The sequence below is a fragment of the Seriola dumerili genome, unplaced genomic scaffold (assembly GCF_002260705.1).
Source record: "Seriola dumerili isolate Sdu_G_001 unplaced genomic scaffold, Sdu_1.0 BDQW01000002.1, whole genome shotgun sequence".
NCBI lineage: Eukaryota > Metazoa > Chordata > Actinopteri > Carangiformes > Carangidae > Seriola > Seriola dumerili.
This window is the reverse complement of record NW_019174257.1, coordinates 7,721,222-7,740,962: the sequence shown is the minus strand read 5'-3', so window position 1 is coordinate 7,740,962 and position 19,741 is coordinate 7,721,222. Positions and strand designations below refer to the sequence as shown.

The following is a 19,741-nucleotide window of genomic DNA, read 5'->3' as shown; positions in this document are numbered from 1 at the left end:
CCAACATGAAATGTTATAGGAGATTTCTTGTTAAACTTGAATTTAAACCTAACACCTTATCCCCATAAATGTTTGTCTTATTGCTAATACTGTTACTTAAGTGCTGCTTAACAAATATGTTGTCTGGTAGAACACTATGGTGACAGTGATGGTTATATTTATGATTATATTTATCTTTTTACTTTTGGTCATCATTTATCTATTAGGATTTTGTATTTGATTGATTGTATTTAAAAGTGTCTCAGTCCCATATGCTTGCTGTAAACCATGTATGGTTTATTGAGCACACATGGGCACACTGGGCACCAGCAGCCCAAGGGTCAGGGGATCCCTGGAGCCTCTGTTTCAAGTGGATGTTAATATTTCTTGTTGAAAAATCAAACAACTAGCTTACAAAAAGAGACAAAAATAACAAATACATGCAATATGCATCCAAGGAGAAGCAAAGCAAAACTATTACAAAGACTCAAAACACAAAGATATTTAGACCACAAAATTTTGTCTCGTTTTTAGCCCACAAAAACGAGACAAAATAGTTCCAAGGAGATGCAAAACAGACACAAAGACTAGTAACAACCACAAAGAGACAAAAAAATTACATTAAAAAAAAATACAAAAATCATAACAGCAGTAAAGTCTCAAAATGACTACACAGATGTGCACAAGGACATCAAACAGATGTGAAACGACCAAAAAGAGATACAAAACAACTCTGAAGAGACGCAAACTGATCACGTGGTTCAGTCTGGGGGTCTTGTTCCTATAGTGGAAGTGTAGGGGGCCCAGTATCTCACAATCTGTCCATGTGTGAACCGCAGAAAGGCCGACCTCTGGCGGTTGAATCGCGGCGGTGTGGCTGTTGTGCGGCGGCCTCATCACCGCGGACAGGCGGGACAAAGCACTTGTTCAGAGGCAGTCGCCTGTACGGAAACCGTTGTCGCTGGTCTCTGCCCGGGAGAGGAGCTTCAAGCGGGGTCACGACTTTCAAAGTTTGCCCCAGAGAAAGAAGTCCATATTGAAGTCAGCACAGAAACATTTTATTTTTCTTCCGGACACCTATTTTCCTCAGCTGTTCTCAAACTTTCACAGCCAGGAGAGTTTTCCCTGGAAACAGGGACGGACAGAGCTGAAGTTTTCATTCCCCTCCACGACCCTCAGGTAAGGCAACACTTAAGGTGGAGTAAGTTAAGTTAAGTTATTATAATAGCTGTATTTAAACTCATTCTGTCAGACTAAACCTGCATGGATGTGTTTCTTAGAAGTGTGCTCCTGAAATATGTGAGTGAACGCAGCTTTTATAACGGTAGATTTGTAACTTGGACAGGTGGGTCCCTCATGTTGTTTTCCAAGCATTTAACCCATTAGCTATAACACCATGAATGGTTCACTGTTTGTTATTGATTATAACGAGTTATATCAGAAATCTAGAGAATCACATCAGGAAAAATCATTCTAACCATCGTAAATAATATTTATGATGATTTGAATTGAATTGCGTTAGAAATTCAAGTTTAAAGAGACAACCCGTGATCATAAACAACCAAAACTCACAACACAGGTTCACAATCTGCAATCTGTTCATCTGTTTTGAATTGTGTTACAGATTAATAGCTACTATATCGACTGATTTATCACACCCAGGTGCCCGTTTATTAGGTATACACCTTGCCAACACTAATGCAGTCCAATGCAGCAGCAGTGCAGTAAATGAAGGTGATAATATTCAGTTTCTGTTGTAGAGACATTGATCTAACTTTGTGGAAGCTGTAGTTTGTGGTTATCTTTAATTTGATTGCTTTGCATTACACTGAGAGGTGTTTCTGTTAGTAGTATTTTCATCCATATTCAGTTCATCCAACATTTATCCAGTTTATTATGAGTTTATTATGATTGAGGAGATTTTTCACTGGGTAGGTGTTTTGGCAGGACGTCTTGGCTGACTCCTGTGTGTATGCCAGTGGGTCTCAGCCTACATGGGGCAGGGGCTTAATTGTTTTTGACAGATGTGAGACATGTGACTGTTTGACTGGAATTCCATTATCAGCAGCAGATGATAGAGTCTCTGTGTTGTAGCGGTGCTCAGGCTGCGGCTGGTGGGTGTCTGACCTGACCTGTGACAGTCGTCCAAAAACTGAGCTTTCGGCCCAGCTTGAAAATTACATTAGTGAGCCATTGTTAGACAAACACCACTGTACTACCACTACAACTACTATTACTACTACTACTGCTGCTGCTACTGTTACTCCTACTATTTCTACTATTATACAGCAAGTGCTTTGAGTAAAAGTACACTAGGCTTCTCCGTAATAAGAAAATGTCATATGGTTTTGTGCACATGTTTCTTGTCTAGCTTGTATGTTAGAAAATATTTTGTTGGTTATTATTTTGATAATAAACTATAAAAAAAATTACCATTTTAGTTTTCTAATACCCCAAGTGAATATCATCAGATGTCTTGTTTTATCTGACTAACAGTCCAAAACCCAAACATATTCAGTTTATTATAATGTTAAAACAAAAAGAAACAGCAATTTCCTCCATTTGAAAAGCTGCAACCACCAAAGGCCGAATTGGCCTTTGTCTTTGACAGGTTTAGAAGAGGTAAAGATTTTGATTTTGAAGATTTTAAAGCCTCTGATTCCTTTGAACCTGAAGAAGAGCCAGCTTGAGCTTGAAATATTGTATGTTTCTTAATGTATTAAAGTAGAAATTTTGAAGGGAGTTGTGGGGTAGTTGTTTGGGCCTTCTGGAAATTCCTTGACCTTCAGATTGCTTCCTGCCAGTAATTGATATAATCAAACACTGCACTAGGAAATAAACTAAGACCCAGTAGCTTACGGGACAGCCTGTTGATCAACAATAAAGAACACCTGACACCACAGCACACACTTTACCCATCCACCTGTCCTCCCCTCTTTCTGTCTCTCCCCTCTGACTCCACTCAGGAGCAGCACAGAGGAGCCCTTGTTTGATCCTCCCTGGACAGTGCCCCAGTTTTCTTTCTTTCTTTTTTTTCCCCCCTGACTCCATGGCAACACTGTTCCCGTGACGAGCAGCCTTGACTTTTGCCCCTCCTGCTCTCAAAACAAAGGCAAGAAGTTATGGAGGGATGGAGAGAAGGAGGGCGAGAGAGTTGGGGGACGGGGGGGGTCGTGAAGGGGGATGAAGGATATGGAGGAATGAGGGAGGGAATAATGGGAAGGTGTCTGGGATGGAGGCTCTGAGGCGAGACCTCCACTGCTGTGTGTGCCAGAGTCGCATAAAGAGAGGAGAGTTATTACCCGGGACTGTAGACTGTAGGCAGTGCCAGGGACCGTCTCTCTGTCTGTGTGTCTAAATGTCTGAATGGCCGGCCATCTTGGCCATTACCTCCTTCACAAGATGCCCAAAGAGAAGAAGTCTGTAGATTAAAGAGGCGTTTTTGTTTTTAAAAATCAGAGCTGTGGTGCCACTGGAAGATAGACCTCAGTTGACAGAATAATTTGCATTTAATTTATGAATAGGGCCGGCAAAAACACTTATAGTCTTTATTGATTAAGCTGTCAATTCTCTCTATTAATAATTTTGTCCATAAAATGTCTGTAAATAATAAAAAAATTGCCCTTCACAGAGCCCTATGCGACATATTCAGTTCCATATATACAGTGCAAAACCCAGAGAGGATGAACTTACAGCAATACAAAACGGAGAAAAGCAGCACATTATTACTTTTTGGAAGCTGTAACTAGCAAATGTCTTTTCTTTCATAATTTTTTGACTTTTTATAGATTAAACCATATATATATATAACTTAATCAATTAATCGGAAAATAAGATAAACCAAAAACAAAAGTAACTGTTAGTTGCTGCCCATGAATCAATGGACTTCCCTATTGTTATTTGGTGTATGAACAGATGAAATGTTACAGTCTGTTGCAAACACGTTGCGTTCAGTATTGTGTTCATATCAGTGAGATAACAGTTGGAAAATCACAATTTTTGTCCTCACAGTAACGTTGCCCTGCTGTTTCTGTGTCTTTTCACTCCAACATGTAGGCAGCCCACTCCCTGTAGGGCTCTGTTTAGAAGAATGGGCATTGTTAAGTCGTATACACTGTGGTCTTGGATATGTCTGTCAAATATGTAACATAAAGAAACCAAAATTTGTAGCTGTAGGGAGGCATGTGAAATGTTCAAAGTCTGGCTGGACACTGTGGAGGAGGGAGAGAGACTCCTACAGCCACTGAAGAGGCAAAAAGGAAAGTATTGTTGTTTGGCTGCGCTCTCTGTCCTGGTACCGACATCTCCACAGCGATTCTGATTTTAATGCTTCAGAGACCTCAAAGCTAAGGTCATTCCTCTGATATTTCTATTTGCTGTTAACATAAGCCAGCAGGTATGATAAGTGATAAACACTCTGGTCTCAGTGAAACCTAATTTACTCGACCTGACAGAGAGAAACTGCAAAAACAACATAACTTGTACTCTCATAAATCACATTCCCTTGGATATGGTAAAACATTTACACTGTTCAGTTCCTAAGCCTCATTACTAAACACACTCACACCTAACTTTCAACATTATTACTGGTACTCATATCAGTGCTGCTGAAAAACAGAGCCAGACAGCTCTTCCCAGCCTTGTGCGGTGCACTTTGCTCTCCCAGTTTGTCCACAAACCTTTTGTTTTGTTGTTTCTGTTCACAGTTCCAGACATCTTTGAGCGATGTTTGACAAGCAGCACTATGAGAGTCCACCTGTTTACAGTCCTCCTTTCACCCCACCATCCAATAACGGCTTTGGCCCTCCGGGCAGCTTCCATGGCCCTCAGAGCGATTACAACGCGTATCCACCTCCGCCGGGATCTTACTACATTGAGGAAAAACCACAGCACTTCTACAAATGGCTGTCACCTCCCGGGATCATCAAGGCCATGATGGCTGTGGTGATTGTGCTGTGTGTGGTGATATTTGCCTGTGTGGCCTCCACTCTCATGTGGGACATCCAGTATGGATACGGTTCGGGTTACTATGGTTCTGGACTGGGCTATGGCAGCGGATACGGTGGGGGCAGCTATGGCTCAGGATATGGAGGTTATGGGGGTTATGGGGGTTATGGAGGCTACGGAAACTACTACGGCTCCTACATCTCACCTTACTCAGCCAAAACCACTATGATTGCCATGGCGGCCATTACCTTCATAGCAGCACTTGCATTCTTCATCGCCAGCTTCTCTAAATCCAACATGGTCCGCAGCAGGAAGTTCTTTCTGGCCCTACTGGTAACCAGCATCATCATGGCTATCCTGCAGGTAAACCTCATTCATATTTCAGTTTCACATTTCTGTTATTTATCTTCTTCTGTGGTATCAGCAGTTAGCGGTTAACCCAGTTTTAGTGTTAAATGATGTTTTGACCCATCATCAGGCCCAATCAGGCGCTGCTGTCATATCATGTCATTGATGACTCCTTCATTGGAGCCAAAATGATTTCCCAACAGGGGATCAATAGTACAAATATTACAGAAAACACAATGGTCTAGAAGTAGAGCACGGATGACTATCCTCAGATTCAGACTAAATACCCACCTCCTCAGAGGTGTCTGGGGAGAACAAACACGAAAACAAGTCTTTTCCTATGATCCATCTAAAAGAAATTCAGATGGAGAACAATATACTTAAGTCTTTAAGTATATAAAACATTTACTGCAAGTAATTTTCAGTCTCACCTAAATTACACAGAGCACACATACGTAGATAGTGTTAAGCTTTGTTTAGATCATGCATTTATATTCATCAGTGTAGCTGATATAATATGTGAGAAATTTGATTTCACCTTACAATAGAAGCAACGCATTAGCATTTCCCAGCTGAGGCATCTCACAGTGATGTCCAATATTTGGAGTTTCCCAATCCCACCTTCAAACAAACAGTCAAAACTGTTGTAAACACTGAGCTCTGTTATGAATGGTATTCAAATATGTATTTTTTTCAAAAACCCTAAATACCAGAAGTATAACCTGAAACAGGACTCTGTGTACACAGTTTAAATCTTGTTGAGTTGGTTAAAGTGCATGTTCATAGAGATGTTCATCCAAGATCACATCCAGATGTTTATGCAGTGTTTGGTATAAAACAGTGCTACTACTCTTACTGGGACCCAATCTGTTAATTTAATTTCTAACCTGCTGGGGATTTAGAGTTTAAAGATGTTCAATCTGGGGACTTTCTTTTGTGCTGCTCTTAAATAATTTCTGAAAATTTACAAGTTCTGAGTCAAATAGAGTTTACATGATTTCCATAAACCTGCAGGAGTGTTTATTATATTCTATTTTTGCTCAGCACATAATCAAATTCAGTGTAGATAAAGGCAGAACATTTATTATACAAAGCATCCATAACAATCTGGATGCTTTTAGATGTTTCCAGCTGATTAAGCTTCAGTAAAGTATTTATTACAGATAGAATGGAAAACACTAGAGAGTAGCCTTAAGTCAGTTAACTGCTTGTTGTCCTGTCCCCTTTGCACTCACAGTATGTCCACTTGGATGATATAATTGCTGCTGTCTTCACATGATCTGACAGTGTTGTCTTAGTCATATTTGATTTGAATACTGTGGAGTGCGACTATAAATACTACAAAGTCTTTTTCAATAAGAGATTATATAATTGTAGATATTAATACGACTGTAAATGTACTAAACCCATTTCTTCTTCAGGGCATCATAAGCATTGTCTACATTGTCGGAGTGAACCCCATGGCCCAGGGCTCCTCCAGTATGATGTACAATCCGATGCTCATGATGTGCCAGAACCTCTACCAGACCAGCTACTCACAGATGGGTGGAGTGGGAGGCTTCCCCATCTACAACCAGTACCTCTACCATTACTGCTTTGTGGATCCACAGGAGGTTTGTAGTTTTTCCTGAACATATTTTGCAGATATCAAGGGTTGAGTTAGTGCATTCTCCAGGATAATTTCATGTAGATGTAGTTTAACATTGTGTAACAATGTATATTTATAACATCATTTTAAATTCATCTGACTCCAGGTGTAATAGTTTTATGGAAGGTATTTTAAGCCGAATGAGTATGAAATGCCCGAAAATGTATGTATATTTTAGACTGCAAGATGTGAAGGGTCACAGATAAAGTAATAAGGACTGCAAGTGACATTTCTTTTTTTACATTTTTTTTCTATAGTCTATAAATTGTCAGACAATGCCCATCAAAAATTCTTGGAGTTTAAGCTCAAGGTGATGTTGTCAATTTACTTTTGTGTATTCTGTCTGAACAACAGTCCAAAACCCAAATATATACAATGTACAGAGAGCAAATCTTGACACTTTAGAAGCTGGAACAAGAAAAGTTTGCTGATTTTGTCATTTGATTATCAAAATAGTTGATTAGCTTTCTGCTGATTCACTATTAGATTAACTGAAAATATTGTTGCAGTACTAAAATGACTGTGTACTGTAACTGCTCGGGGTGTACTTGTGTATCATTTGTTTTTGAGAAATATCTGTACTCTATTGTGATGGTATCTGTTGTGAAACAATTGTTATATTTGTGGTACATGACGCCGCAGATTGTGATATGTATTTCTCCCAGTGACGTCACATATGTGTATTTGTGTACTGCTTGTCCCAGGATAAACCAGCTTTATCTCAGAGCTTATCTAGTTGAGAACTTTCCAAATTTCATCCCCATGTTTTTGCTTTTCTAGGGAGTTGCCATGGTGTGCGGATTCCTGGTCGTAATCGCTTGGGGTGTTGCAGCTTTCTTTGCACACAAGACTAGAGGGAAGATCTGGCGCTACGGGAAACCAAACATCTATTGGGAGGAGCCTCTTGTCGGAGGGAAGGCCTCAGAAGGCAGAGATGTAGAGGAATGGGTAAGAGACAACAGGATGGTATTCACAGTGTAATAAGACTGGGTTTACATGGGATTTACAAAGAAAAATCACATTTTGACCCAAACTGACCTTGAGTTTGTGCATGCACAGCTTGCAGTCAAATGAACAGGGTCACAATGAGTTTAAATCCAGCCTAAAGAAAGGTTGATGGAACGCAATGTTCAATATTCAGATTTGATTCGAAGATGAAATGATCAACTGCAGTGTTTTTTTTTTTTTTCTCCGTAGAAGATTCTGGCACCAAAACGGATGGACATTTGCTTTTCCCCTCCTGTCACCACATTGTGTGACTTGTTGTTACGTGTCAAATTAGTTTCTACGCCTTTTTACGATGCTAAGTAGGTTAAGTAGGTAGGTCATCAGTGAGGTAGTCATCAGTTGTAAAGACAGGTTAGGTGATTGTGGTGATGCAGATGCAGTAAATAACTAAAACTGACACTTGCACATTCCCATGGTTGGCTTGTCTCTTGCTGTGCTATTTTTAATATGTGACTCTGCTGTTTGTCCAGACAGACTTTGTAATGTTGTGTACCAGTTTACATCTCTCATATGCTTTCACCGCTTGTCTTTATGAGGTTAAAGTCCAAAAGCATCATCATATATAGACTTTTATAGGATGCAGCAGGGACACAGTCACACTACCATAAGACTGTTTCCTTTGACTGAGTCACTTTGTCCAGGGCCAGGGCTGATAGCAGTCGGTGATTGTTTACTCATGACCTACTACCTGGTTTCACTCTGAGTAATCATTAACCACCTGAAGATAGTAGGCAGGCAGGTGGTTTCTGGAGAGCCTGCCTTGGGGTTTTTAAATGTCAACAGTGCTCTAGTCATATGGGACTGTTACCTGAGATATGGGTTGATTATTGACTCGATTTGCGTCTTTTCAAATGATGCCTGTTTCACACAGTGAAGTGACAATTAGTTTACATCAAAAGTTTAGGTTTGAAATTTAATTGATGGTCAGAAACAGCACCAGTCGGGTGGTTTGACATTTTGTAAAGGAAGTTTGAAACACTAACATATGTGTACACTTCTTTCTGAACAATTTCTATTGTTTTGTATCTTAAAACTAAATGTCACATGGGTCTGAAATGATGCATCCTCCCCAGTACATAGTGTCGACCTCGAGTGTTTGTTCAAACATTGTGCAGGCGAGTTCAAGAACACAAATCAATACATGCAGACACATTGATTAAAGTAAATATGTGCTATTTGCAAGTGAGAGAAATACAAATAAACAGAAAAACTCATTTAAAATTTTTACGCATTCAAGAAAACAATTATTAAACTTTGATTTGTCTTCAGGATTTTATTAAGGTGATAAAAGGCTAAGCTAAACATCCCTAGCCCTCCATGTACTGCAGTTTGTAATATGTATCTTGACTTAAAGTCAGAATCACTAGCTTAGCTTTTTTTGATTTGATCAGATTAGTCAGTTAAGGTTGAAGTGAGTCACAGTGGATCTTTTGCACTGACTGAGAAAGGAAAAGCTGAACAGACATGGTGTTATGTTGGATTATATAGAGCTGTTTGTTTATGAAAGTGCTTGTCATTGTCTAGAACATGGCATCATGCAGGCAGAGGTTTACAGGCAGAGCAGAGGACATGAGACAAGCCCAGAGTGAATTATATGACCAGCACTAGAGTCTAATAATGGAGCCATGCTCACTGATGTCATCAGACTTATTGTAGGTACACTGCAGTAATTAACTGTACACTGCCTCTGCATTTAGAAACGTAACAAATCCTGATATTTTTCATGTAAATGCAGCTGTAAAAAAAGAGTAAGAAATATGTTCTGGTATTATAGAGTCTGGATAAAAGGGGAAAGAGTTTCCAAGGACGAGGAATCTGAGAAGATTTGATGACTGTCATTGCAAATAGATAATTATTTATTCAAAAAACATGCAAATTGCATGTGGGTTGTGAAACATATATGACTTTGCTGCCTGAAGACGGTATTATCTACAAAAGCAGGTCAGCCTAAGTGTGTCATTATTGTAAAGTCGTATTAACTGTATGGCCTACATACATATTTTATTTTTATAACAGCCTAAACAAACAGAACACTTGGAAGGGTTGCCGCCCTTTCCTGAGTTTCCTCATGTTTCCAATGATCCACTCTGCTGTTATTTTTTTCCTTCATTGCTGCAGTACCTGTCTCTGTGCCACAGAATGAGTCATGGGGCTTGTTTGGCTCCTTTAAGCACAAGGCCAGTGACAGTCTAAGGCGGTGGTTGGTGTTTGAGATTGCACCCAGCTCTGTTGCTGAGCTCAGGGAGGCCAGGCTCACTCTGATGACCTCACACACAGGCCTCATTCAGCTCACCCGAGGGGTGGGGGGGCTGCATTGTGTCTGCTGCATGAGGTCATCAAGAGTTGGTTTCTGCATGGCTGTCTGTGCACTGTAAACACTGAAGTGCTACACAGATGTAGAGTGAACGCACCCTGGACCGGTTCCATAGACGTGAATTAAAACATCCATTTACTGTCGAGAGTAAATCTAAGCAAAAATTTAACAAGGTTGTACAGTGTATAGTATAAAAAGGTCTGGGCATTAAACAAGATTAATAAATACTGTATTAAGAAACAAAATGCTGGTGAACCATGGATAAAAAAGATGATCTAATTCATTCTTACAAATTCTCATCTCTGGTCTGACTGTTTCGAGGAAAATATCTAGTTACAGTTTTTGATTTTTCTGACCAATAGTGTGATTGTAATTGAAATTGTGATTTGCAAAATATCCAAGCAAATTTGTATCAAGTTTAGTCAAACGTATTTTTATGTGAAAGGAAAAGAGAAGAACATATGTGCAAAAATTAGATCAAATTATACATTGCATGTCATTGAAGACCTCCAGGTTTCCCTCTTACAAACTGGTCATTTAGATGAAAAGACAACTTACTGGTTAAACTTAGCTAATAAACCTGCTTAGCTACAGCTGGCTTAATTTGACAGCCGATGCTTTAGTTATCCAAGGCAGTGAGACCGTAAATAAAACACACACACACACACACACACACACACACACACACAAAAAACATTAGAGAGTTAAATACAAGAGAAAGAAGAAGAAAGCAAGTTGTCCGCCTACACCTTTACCTCCATTTTTTCAGAGATGAAACTTGATATGTTTAAGTACAGTTAATCTATAATATATAATATAATATATAAGTACAGTTGAGTAGAGTTGAGTTGAGTAGAGCTCTTTCCAATTGTTTTTCTTTAAATATGTCAGTTAATGTAATGTAATTTGCTGTAAGTGTTCACACTAGTTTCACAACATGTAAGTGCCATTATCTATGGTGAAGCACAATGCTTCCAATTAATAGCGGTTTTTTACATCAAATTTAAATAATATTAATTTACAATTTACATTTACATCTTACATAAAACTTGATCATTCCTTTTTTCCACTCTTAACAGTGCTTCACTTTTCCTTTTACACCACCTTCTCCTTGGTTTGTACTTGTCTCCATCATGACACTCTGTCCTTGCCACTTTTCTGCTTCCCATTATTATTTTATTGCACGTCTTCCTCACTTTGCCTTATCCACACTTTCATCCTTTCCTGCTTCCTCTTAATTCCTCCCTTCCTCATCAACAGTCACCGCTCTATCTCTATGTGTTTCTTTGCCTCCTTGCTTTGCTTCAGCAGGTCCACCACTCTCACATACTCTGCTTCCAGTCCGGCAGCTGCTGTGCTGCACACTCACAGGGCATTGTTGGGATTCTTACATGCACTTCACTCTTCAAACAGGTCTCTCCTGCAGCTGCAAAAAGGGCAACTCCCCCCCACCCAAACACTCCACCCACAGTGATTATTGTTTTTTGGGGGCTAGGCTGATGTTCAGATCTGCTCCTGCACTGTGAGGAATTTAGGAACTTGCTCAGTAATGCACCACCCAAGAAAACAGCAGAGAGGATGTTTTGTAAAGGTTCCCAGGGTTGGAGAATAGTAAATTCCCAGCTCTGACCAGCACCCAAAAGAAAATTTTGGCTCACTAGACAAGGCCTGGTGCTGAATGCACATTATAGACAAGTACAGCAAGTATTCATCTGTCCCTGTTCAGTGGCAGTTGATGTAAAATGTCTTATTTCAGAGGAAAATAATCGGGCCCTGCACAGTTTTAACGTTTTTCAGAAATATGCATTTTTAAAAATAGCATCGCCCCATTTTTTATGGACAAAGGCAGATATGGTGCACCTAGATTTTGACCTTTACTTAAAACCTCCTTACTTATGTATTAAATATTTAATAAACTCAATCTTTTCATTGTGTTTTTAGGGGCCTCACACCCAAAGAGTTTCTGCTGCCAGTAAGTCAGTCAGCATTCCAGATAGTAGAGAAACAATAGGAGCCATTGAAAGTTTTTGACTCTACTGCTTGTGTAGAGGTTTGGCTTGATTGATAAATTTACTGGAAGAAACAGTGACCCCCCCTGAGGCCTTCATTGTCAGGAATTCCCTCATGTAGACCATCTGTCCTTACAGGAAGGACTTGGAAACACAGATTAAGGCGAACATATTTACATGACAGACAGTGTTTCCTTTTGTTTGAAGAAATGAAGAAGGAGCATATCCGTTCAAGGTGTTCATGAAGATGTGAAATAACAGAAAGAAGTTAAAGCAAAGCTGCGATTAATGTCCAGTAATAGACATTAATGTATGTATCCTTATGACTAATCGTTTTAGGTCATAAGGCTATCAGAAACAGATGGAAGAAACCATCAATATATTATATTAGACTCAAAGATTTTGGTCTCTTTGAGTTTATTTTACAATTAGGCTTTAGTCAGTGTTTTAATTTTCTTGACCTTTTCGAGCAGATAACCCACATTTCACAGAGGAGTTGGACTGTGCCGTCCAATTTCATGCCTCACTGCTCTCTCAAACTTTAAGCGCTAATTACCATACTCTTGTCTGTGGTGTAGAGATAGCCTCTCTTTCCTCCTTAAGTCAAGATGGCTTCCTAAACAGGATGTCAGTCAGAAAATGAGCCTGTGGTGGGTCCTGCTCTTTGTCAGTATTTCGGTTGTTTGTTTGTGTTTGCTGAGTCTGTTCCTCGTGTTTTTTCCTGCCTGCTGTAGGTGAACAATGTGGAGGAAAGCCGCAGTGTTCAGGACGCTCCTACCCTGCTGGTGTCAGAGAAGGGAGGCGGGCTGCTCAACGCCTCAGCGAACAGTTTCATCTCCTACCCCCCAGCCAAGGTGGACATCGGCTCCTATGACGGAGACACCTTTGACAACAACGAGTGGGTGACCATGTTTTCTCAGACCCTTTTCTGTTTTTTATACTTTCAATTTCATTAGGGTTGAAACAAATCGGGCATGTACTGTATATTCAATCTCTTTTCCAGTTACTTCCAGTTACAAGTTACTTGTTCAGCATCATGTTTAATATGAATGATCCACTTTTCTAAATCCTTGTCAAAAATATTTCCTTATATTCGCAGCAAGTGGGTCAAAATTCTCAGTCCCCATTCTACATCCAAATCAGATGAGCCACATTTTAACTGATTAAATGTTTCTAAACGCAGTCACCGTGAAACAAGTGTGGGTATATATGGTGACTGGGGTTAGCCAGTTGCCCCAAATCACATTTAATTTGATAAATCTATAGATGTGTGTACATATATAGATTACATATACACCCATGAGCTCAAGATAAGCCATCAAACATTTTTTTCAGGAAGAGAAAAGAGAGGCATTATAATAAAGAAATACTCCCAAATATCAGGCATATAACAAGAGATACGTATCTGAGCAAGTAACACAATGATGCAGGATTACAACTTGTATTTCTCATTTTACTGTGTCTTCAAGTTTTTAAATATAAAATTTCTATTAAGATAAAAGCTGCAACGTTTCCCTCTGCTCACTGTAAAGCAAAGACTCCACACAATCAACCGTTCAAACACGTGATACACTCAAACAGTATCTAATCACTGCTCTGTTTAAAAGCCCATGAAGACATATTGCCCTGCCCACACAAGAGAGCTGTGTGTGTGACCTTTGAGCCTTTGTTGGATTAACGTTCTCTTGTTTTTATGGTTTTTTTTTTCTCTCATTTTCATTGAATTCTCTGAGGACGGGAAAAAGCCGGATGTTTGTGAACTAATGTTATTTGATTTTTCTTCAAAGCTTGCATGAATGTCCTCAATACTTGAGTGTGTGTGTGTCTGAAGTACGCTGCTCTTTATAGTTTGTTAAGACCTCAGAACAGAGCATGCGGTTAACAAGAGAAAATAAACTAATCGTTGTATTTTACACCGCTGGCTCAAAGCACAGAATATTGTTATTTTTGATGATTTCCTCTCTCACAAAGTAAACAGAGCGGGCATTTTCATAAGCTGAAGAATGTTAGCCTGAAGACCTGCCATGTCCTCTGTTGCTGACATAATGCAGCCTTTTTTCTTTTTTTTTGTAAGAACTTGTAATATCTGCTCCACTGGATTTGGATTCCTCTACAAATCCCTGCAAACCTACAAAATTGAGCACATCCTCCCCCCTTGTTATTAAAGAGCTGTACCTGATTCCTCCACATGGCACAGAGGCAAATTGTAGGTTGTGAGCAACAATAATCATTAGTGGTGTCTACGTCCTCCATATGCCTGTATCTGTCTGGGTCATGTCAGTAAATATTTGTTATATTTAGTCACCGTCTCATATTCAACCATATCTATAGTTCCTCTTGTTATATATAGCATTATATTCTTGGAGGTTAATTACTTTCATTCTTTACGTTTTTTAATGTAAATTAATGTTTCAATTTCATGTTGTTTTCATTTGCAAAGAAAATGACATATATGGCCTGTAAGAAGTTTATTGTACTGTATGAGAATCTCTAAATTCATTGTAGAACCTCACTGCCTATATCTTTATAATGGAACAAAGGTCAGTAGGATCCGATGTGCACAGTGAGGTGGCTTTTGCAAGTCACAAAACACCAAACAGTTGCAACATATTTAACGTACAGACATGAGAGTAGTGTCAATCTTCTCGTCTGAGTCTTCCAGAAATATACAAATAAATGCATTTCCTAAATGTTGAACTATTCCTTTAAGACAAGTATTTTTTTTCCATGTAGAATATTTTGAACAGCTCCCAAGAACAGTTACTGTTCTAGATGAGAAAGTGTTTTTTTTTGAAGAAGAAGACATCTTTCAAAGTCTCAGGGGAAAAAACATACTGATGTATTTATTAAAGGTTTAACAGTCAAAAGCTCTGCTGCTTTTTCATGGTTCTGTAGGAGAGGCATAATCATATTTCACACCTCAAACCAGTGAGAAACACAAGGACAAAAACACATGCAGAAATCTCTAATGTGAAGTAACAGAAAACAGTGTGTTCATGTCACTTGTAGTAAAAAGCTGATAGTAAAAGCAATTTTTCACTGCCTTTAAACTTAACCACCGTCTTTATGCTGACTACATGAACAAGAGTTTTTCTAATAATTTTCTTATGTCTTTGTTGCTGTCCTGCAGGTACTCGGAGAGGACCACCAGCCGGCCATTGGAGGTCTTCTCCCCCGGTGGAAGGACCAGCTCCAGCCCTTCAGAGGAGACGGGCGGGGGCCGCAAACCCTCGGCCAACAGGGGCAAGAGACGCAGACGTAACCCGGAGCTGGACGAGTCTCAGTATGAGACGGAGTACACCACAGGAGGAGAGACAGGCAATGAACTTGACGCAGAGGAGTGGGAGAGGTGAGAATTAAAGACGACTGCACCACTGTATCTCTGGATTAGAGACGGAAATGTCATTAACCAAGAACTCAGGATGTAAATTGCAGTCAAACACTGTCACTCCCTCAGGACCAGACCTAAATTCACTGATCCGAATCAAACTGTAAGCTCACAAAATCAGACTCACATGAGAAAGACTTGATTTACAAGACAATGCAGCTATAATATCTTTTGGGTTGAAACATGCAAGTATAAAACAGTAAATAAACAGATGCTTAAACAACAAAGCACGAAAAAGGCTATAGTCTGTATGTTCCCTCTGTGCGGGAGAGTAGTTAATCCTCTAAGGCATGCCAGTTCACATGGACTGTAGTCAGGCATAATGAGAGAATTAGGCCAAAGGTACGAAACATGGGAGTCAATGTAGTTTATGAGAAAGTATTCTTATTTGGCTGTGGTTGGACACACCTTTAGGCCTATAGCACCTTGATCTCTGCTGCGTGTTCCTGTGGTTCAGCAGTAAACCTGATAACCTCAGTGAAGGTCGTCACGTGTCCTTTTCAGGTCCTTCTGGTCATTACGCAGGTTTCTCTCTTGCTGATGTCTGTTTGTCTTTCTCTCCTCTCCCAAATCTGCATCCTTTTTGTCATCTTTCCTTCTTGCTCTCCTTCCTCCTCTTCCAGTATGTATCCAGAGATTACATCTGATGTTCAGCGCCATGATTATAAGAGAGAGTTTGATGCCGACCTGAGGGAATACAAGCGCCTGTGTGCTGAGATGGATGACATTAATGATCAGCTGAACAAACTCAGCCGTCAGTTGGACACACTGGACGACACCTCTGCCAAATACCAGGTCAGATATGTACAGAGCTCACCTCCAAAAGTCACGTGACAGGCAAAGTTTAAGCATGATCGGCCTTAATCCAAAAACTGAGGACTACACGTGGGGGGGGGGGATCACATCCACAGTAACTGAGATGCTGTTATTTCACCCTAAATTAAAAAAAAAAAAGAAACCTTTTTCCTTGGTGTATGAAGGCTTTAATTGAAAAAAAAGTAACAGATCAAAATTTGATTGTGAAATGCTCGATTTGATAATAAACAGCGCTGATCTTGAGATGCTGATCTTGCTACAAAAAGATGCTGCAAAAAGTTCTTCAAACTCCACCTTCCTCCGCCCTCAAAAGTGCCAGAACTCAGATTTGTGTCATCCCAGGTATGCTCTTTACCTGTGTGTAACACTCAGATTTCACTCCTGGAGCCAAAACTTTCCATTTTGTCCAGGGCCACTAAGCAAGAACTCTTCATAAATGATAAAGACAAAAAGAATATTAATTATAATAAAAATGGAAACTTTGAAAACCTCAACAGTCATTGCCACATCCAGAGTTCACAGTTAGGCCTAAGAAATCTGTCTGTGTGGTGAATGTGCTGAAGTTTGTGAGAAACGTTACAGGAAACGATGTTAATATGTTGCACAGAGAGAACGACAGAAATCATTAAAATAAAAGTTTCACAGGCACCTATAAGTTTCAGCACTTTCATTATTAGATTGTGAGTTGTTGAGTCGCCACACTGATCAGTTCCACAAGATCAAACATCCAACTTATGTGACTTTGTTTCAAGTAAGATGATCCCTCTCCACAACTGAGTGTCTCAGGATGTTCTCTAGTCCAAGACAGACTTCCAAAAATTATTCTCAAATCATTCACAGTCATGCACAAAAAAACATGTAAAACTGGGAAATACAAGATTCCTTCACCATTCAGTTTGAATGCGAGGAAGACGTGATCATAACATGTCTGTTCCTTAATTTTCTCAGGCAGTAGCAGAGGAATATAATCAACTGAAGGATCTGAAGCAGGTGAGGACGCATCTCTGATGATAACATTTTATAAACTCAACTTACTAAAGCCTTTATTAACAATATATTTCATCTATTTATGGATGCATTTACAGAGTTTGTTCTTAACCTACAGCTTCAAAATGTCACAGTCCTTTTTAGCTCATAGATCTTCTGTGATTGCTTTGTGTTCTCTTTAACCTTGTTCCTAGATGGTCTAACATAGAGCTTTATTGCTGTTTTTGTAAAGCAGAACATTGTCACTGTCTAGTATTATTTAATAACTCATTGCTGTCGGTAATGAATGCACATATGTACACTGTTGTGCAGTATTAAATGACTCATCTGTGCTCTCTCTACTCTGTAGACATCAGACTACCGGTCTAAGAAGAAGGAGTGCCGCAGGCTGAGACACAAACTGTTCCACATCAAACGCATGGTGAAGGACTACGACAAGAACCACTAGTGAATCCACTCAGTCCTGACTCTCAGCTCTGTGGTCTACACAGCAAACACTCACAGACACGGGCCAAGATACACTCCAAAATACTGCAAAGACTGTGGCATGCTGAGACCAAAGTTACCTGAACACCACCTACACACACTGGATACAGAGGGGCACATTTATACACACACACACACACACACACACATAGGGAACATATTGTATGTTAATAATAATGATCCAAACATGTGTTTCCTTCATTCTCTTTGATCAGAAATGTATGAATAACTCAATTTTTGGAAGAAAATGGAAGCAGGAGCCTCAATTGTAGCCACTTCCACAGCAAACACTGCCATTTTCTAAAAGGTCCAGCTCATTGTTTGAAGCAAGCAACCACTTGAAAGGTTGTTTGAAAGTCACCTGACCTTCAGTCACCTGTGATAACACTGTGCTGGGTTTCTGTGGCTGTGTTTGCTCTCCAGATTGGCAACTTTTCTTTGTTTTATCTCCACAGATAAGAGGTGGAACAGTATTGTAGAGAACGTAGTGAAGGGTGAGACAGGTTGCTGGGATTGTTTGCGAGCAAATATGCTGTTTCTTTTAACCCTTGGCATGACGTTACCTTTGTCGCAAATGGACTTTAGTTGTGCTTTTCTCATCGTGTGTCAGTGTTTGTAACTAACTTCAGTGTCAGTGAAGTTAACTGCTCTCCGCCGGGACCATGTGTGTGTTTTTCCCATATACCAGCTTTTTGTCTGCACTAAGATGTTGATACTGATTGTCGTAGATGCAGTGAAACCAAAAAGGGGATAAACTGGCCAATGAGATGTTGTGTTATATATACGTTTAATGAATCGTGCTCATACTACGTACCAAGATCAAATTTACAGTATGTATCTGACTGTTAGATTCAGCAGATATCTTAGCATTTGTGATGACGTTATGTTATGTGTTCATACTAAAGACCCATCGGGGCTTGTGGTTTTTTTTAATCAGTCATTCAAAATATGCTTAAGCTATGCAAAATATTAAAAAATAGACTATTTTTATATTGTTTATCATGCATGCTCCTCAATAAACTGGAAAACATGTCTTGCTGACTGTCTATAAGCTGAGTGCATCTTCTCATTTGATTCTTTGCCAATGAAAATCATCATCATCATCATCATCATCAGTAATTTTTGTATTAATTCACTTCATGTGCAAAGTGTTAGGATCTACTGTACCTTTTGAAATTGTTCAGACATACCTTTGATTTGTCGTGCATTTGTATTTTTATGAAGAACATTGTTGTCATTTTACAAACCATCTGCGAGCCATTTATTTTTATATGAATTTATTTTCTTTGATGCTATTATAAAAGACCATTTTTTGTAACTGTATACTTCCATATGGTATGATGTCTAAAAAGTATTGAATACAGTAAGTAATAAAAAATTCTAATTCTCTAAAAATTTGTTACAGATAGTCCACCTCTTGTTTTTCTTTTTCTTTTTTTTTTTTTGGACCCTCCTGGTTTGGAGGAATCTGTAGCTGTGTGCATGTGCAGTGATCATCCAGCAGGGAGAGCAGGAGGCCGTGTTGATCCCAGTAAATTGAAGGTAAGCTGTTACTGCCCTCTTTTGGTAAACAATGTTTAAAAGATTTTTTCTATAGCTCTCCAGCAGTACAGTCATTTTCTGTGTCCAGATTCCATACCATCCTATTACACTATTATAGACTTTAAACTAACCTTCTACAGATTTGCCACTAATTGTCATAACATGCAGTTATTGCAGTTAATATACAAAAAAAAAATCAACATACTATATCATTTTATACCAACAAGAAATAATACACAATGTGCACTGGTAGCACTTTACTTTGGCCA

The 19,741-nt window shown here is 39.4% G+C and overlaps 1 protein-coding gene across 1 annotated transcript; it reads left to right on the top strand.

The window, feature by feature from the left end:
* The first annotated feature begins 934 nt into the window (after positions 1-934).
* LOC111217390 (occludin-like) lies at positions 935-19,270 on the top strand. Its single transcript, XM_022739242.1, has 9 exons — positions 935-1,158; positions 4,686-5,289; positions 6,696-6,887; positions 7,703-7,870; positions 12,988-13,151; positions 15,384-15,602; positions 16,265-16,436; positions 17,406-17,447; positions 17,794-19,270. Exons 2-9 carry the CDS (start codon positions 4,705-4,707, stop codon positions 17,890-17,892), a joined length of 1,641 nt encoding a protein of 546 aa, XP_022594963.1. The 5' UTR covers positions 935-1,158; positions 4,686-4,704; the 3' UTR covers positions 17,893-19,270.
* The last annotated feature ends 471 nt before the right edge of the window (positions 19,271-19,741 follow it).

Excerpts from the sequence above, each read along its gene's own strand:
- LOC111217390 (XM_022739242.1), top strand. The coding sequence starts at position 4,705 with ATGTTTGACAAGCAGCACTATGAGAGTCCACCTGTTTACAGTCCTCCT. Across the intron at positions 5,290-6,695 it reads TCATCATGGCTATCCTGCAG|GGCATCATAAGCATTGTCTA; the intron begins GTAAACCTCATT and ends TTTCTTCTTCAG. Across the intron at positions 6,888-7,702 it reads GCTTTGTGGATCCACAGGAG|GGAGTTGCCATGGTGTGCGG; the intron begins GTTTGTAGTTTT and ends TTGCTTTTCTAG.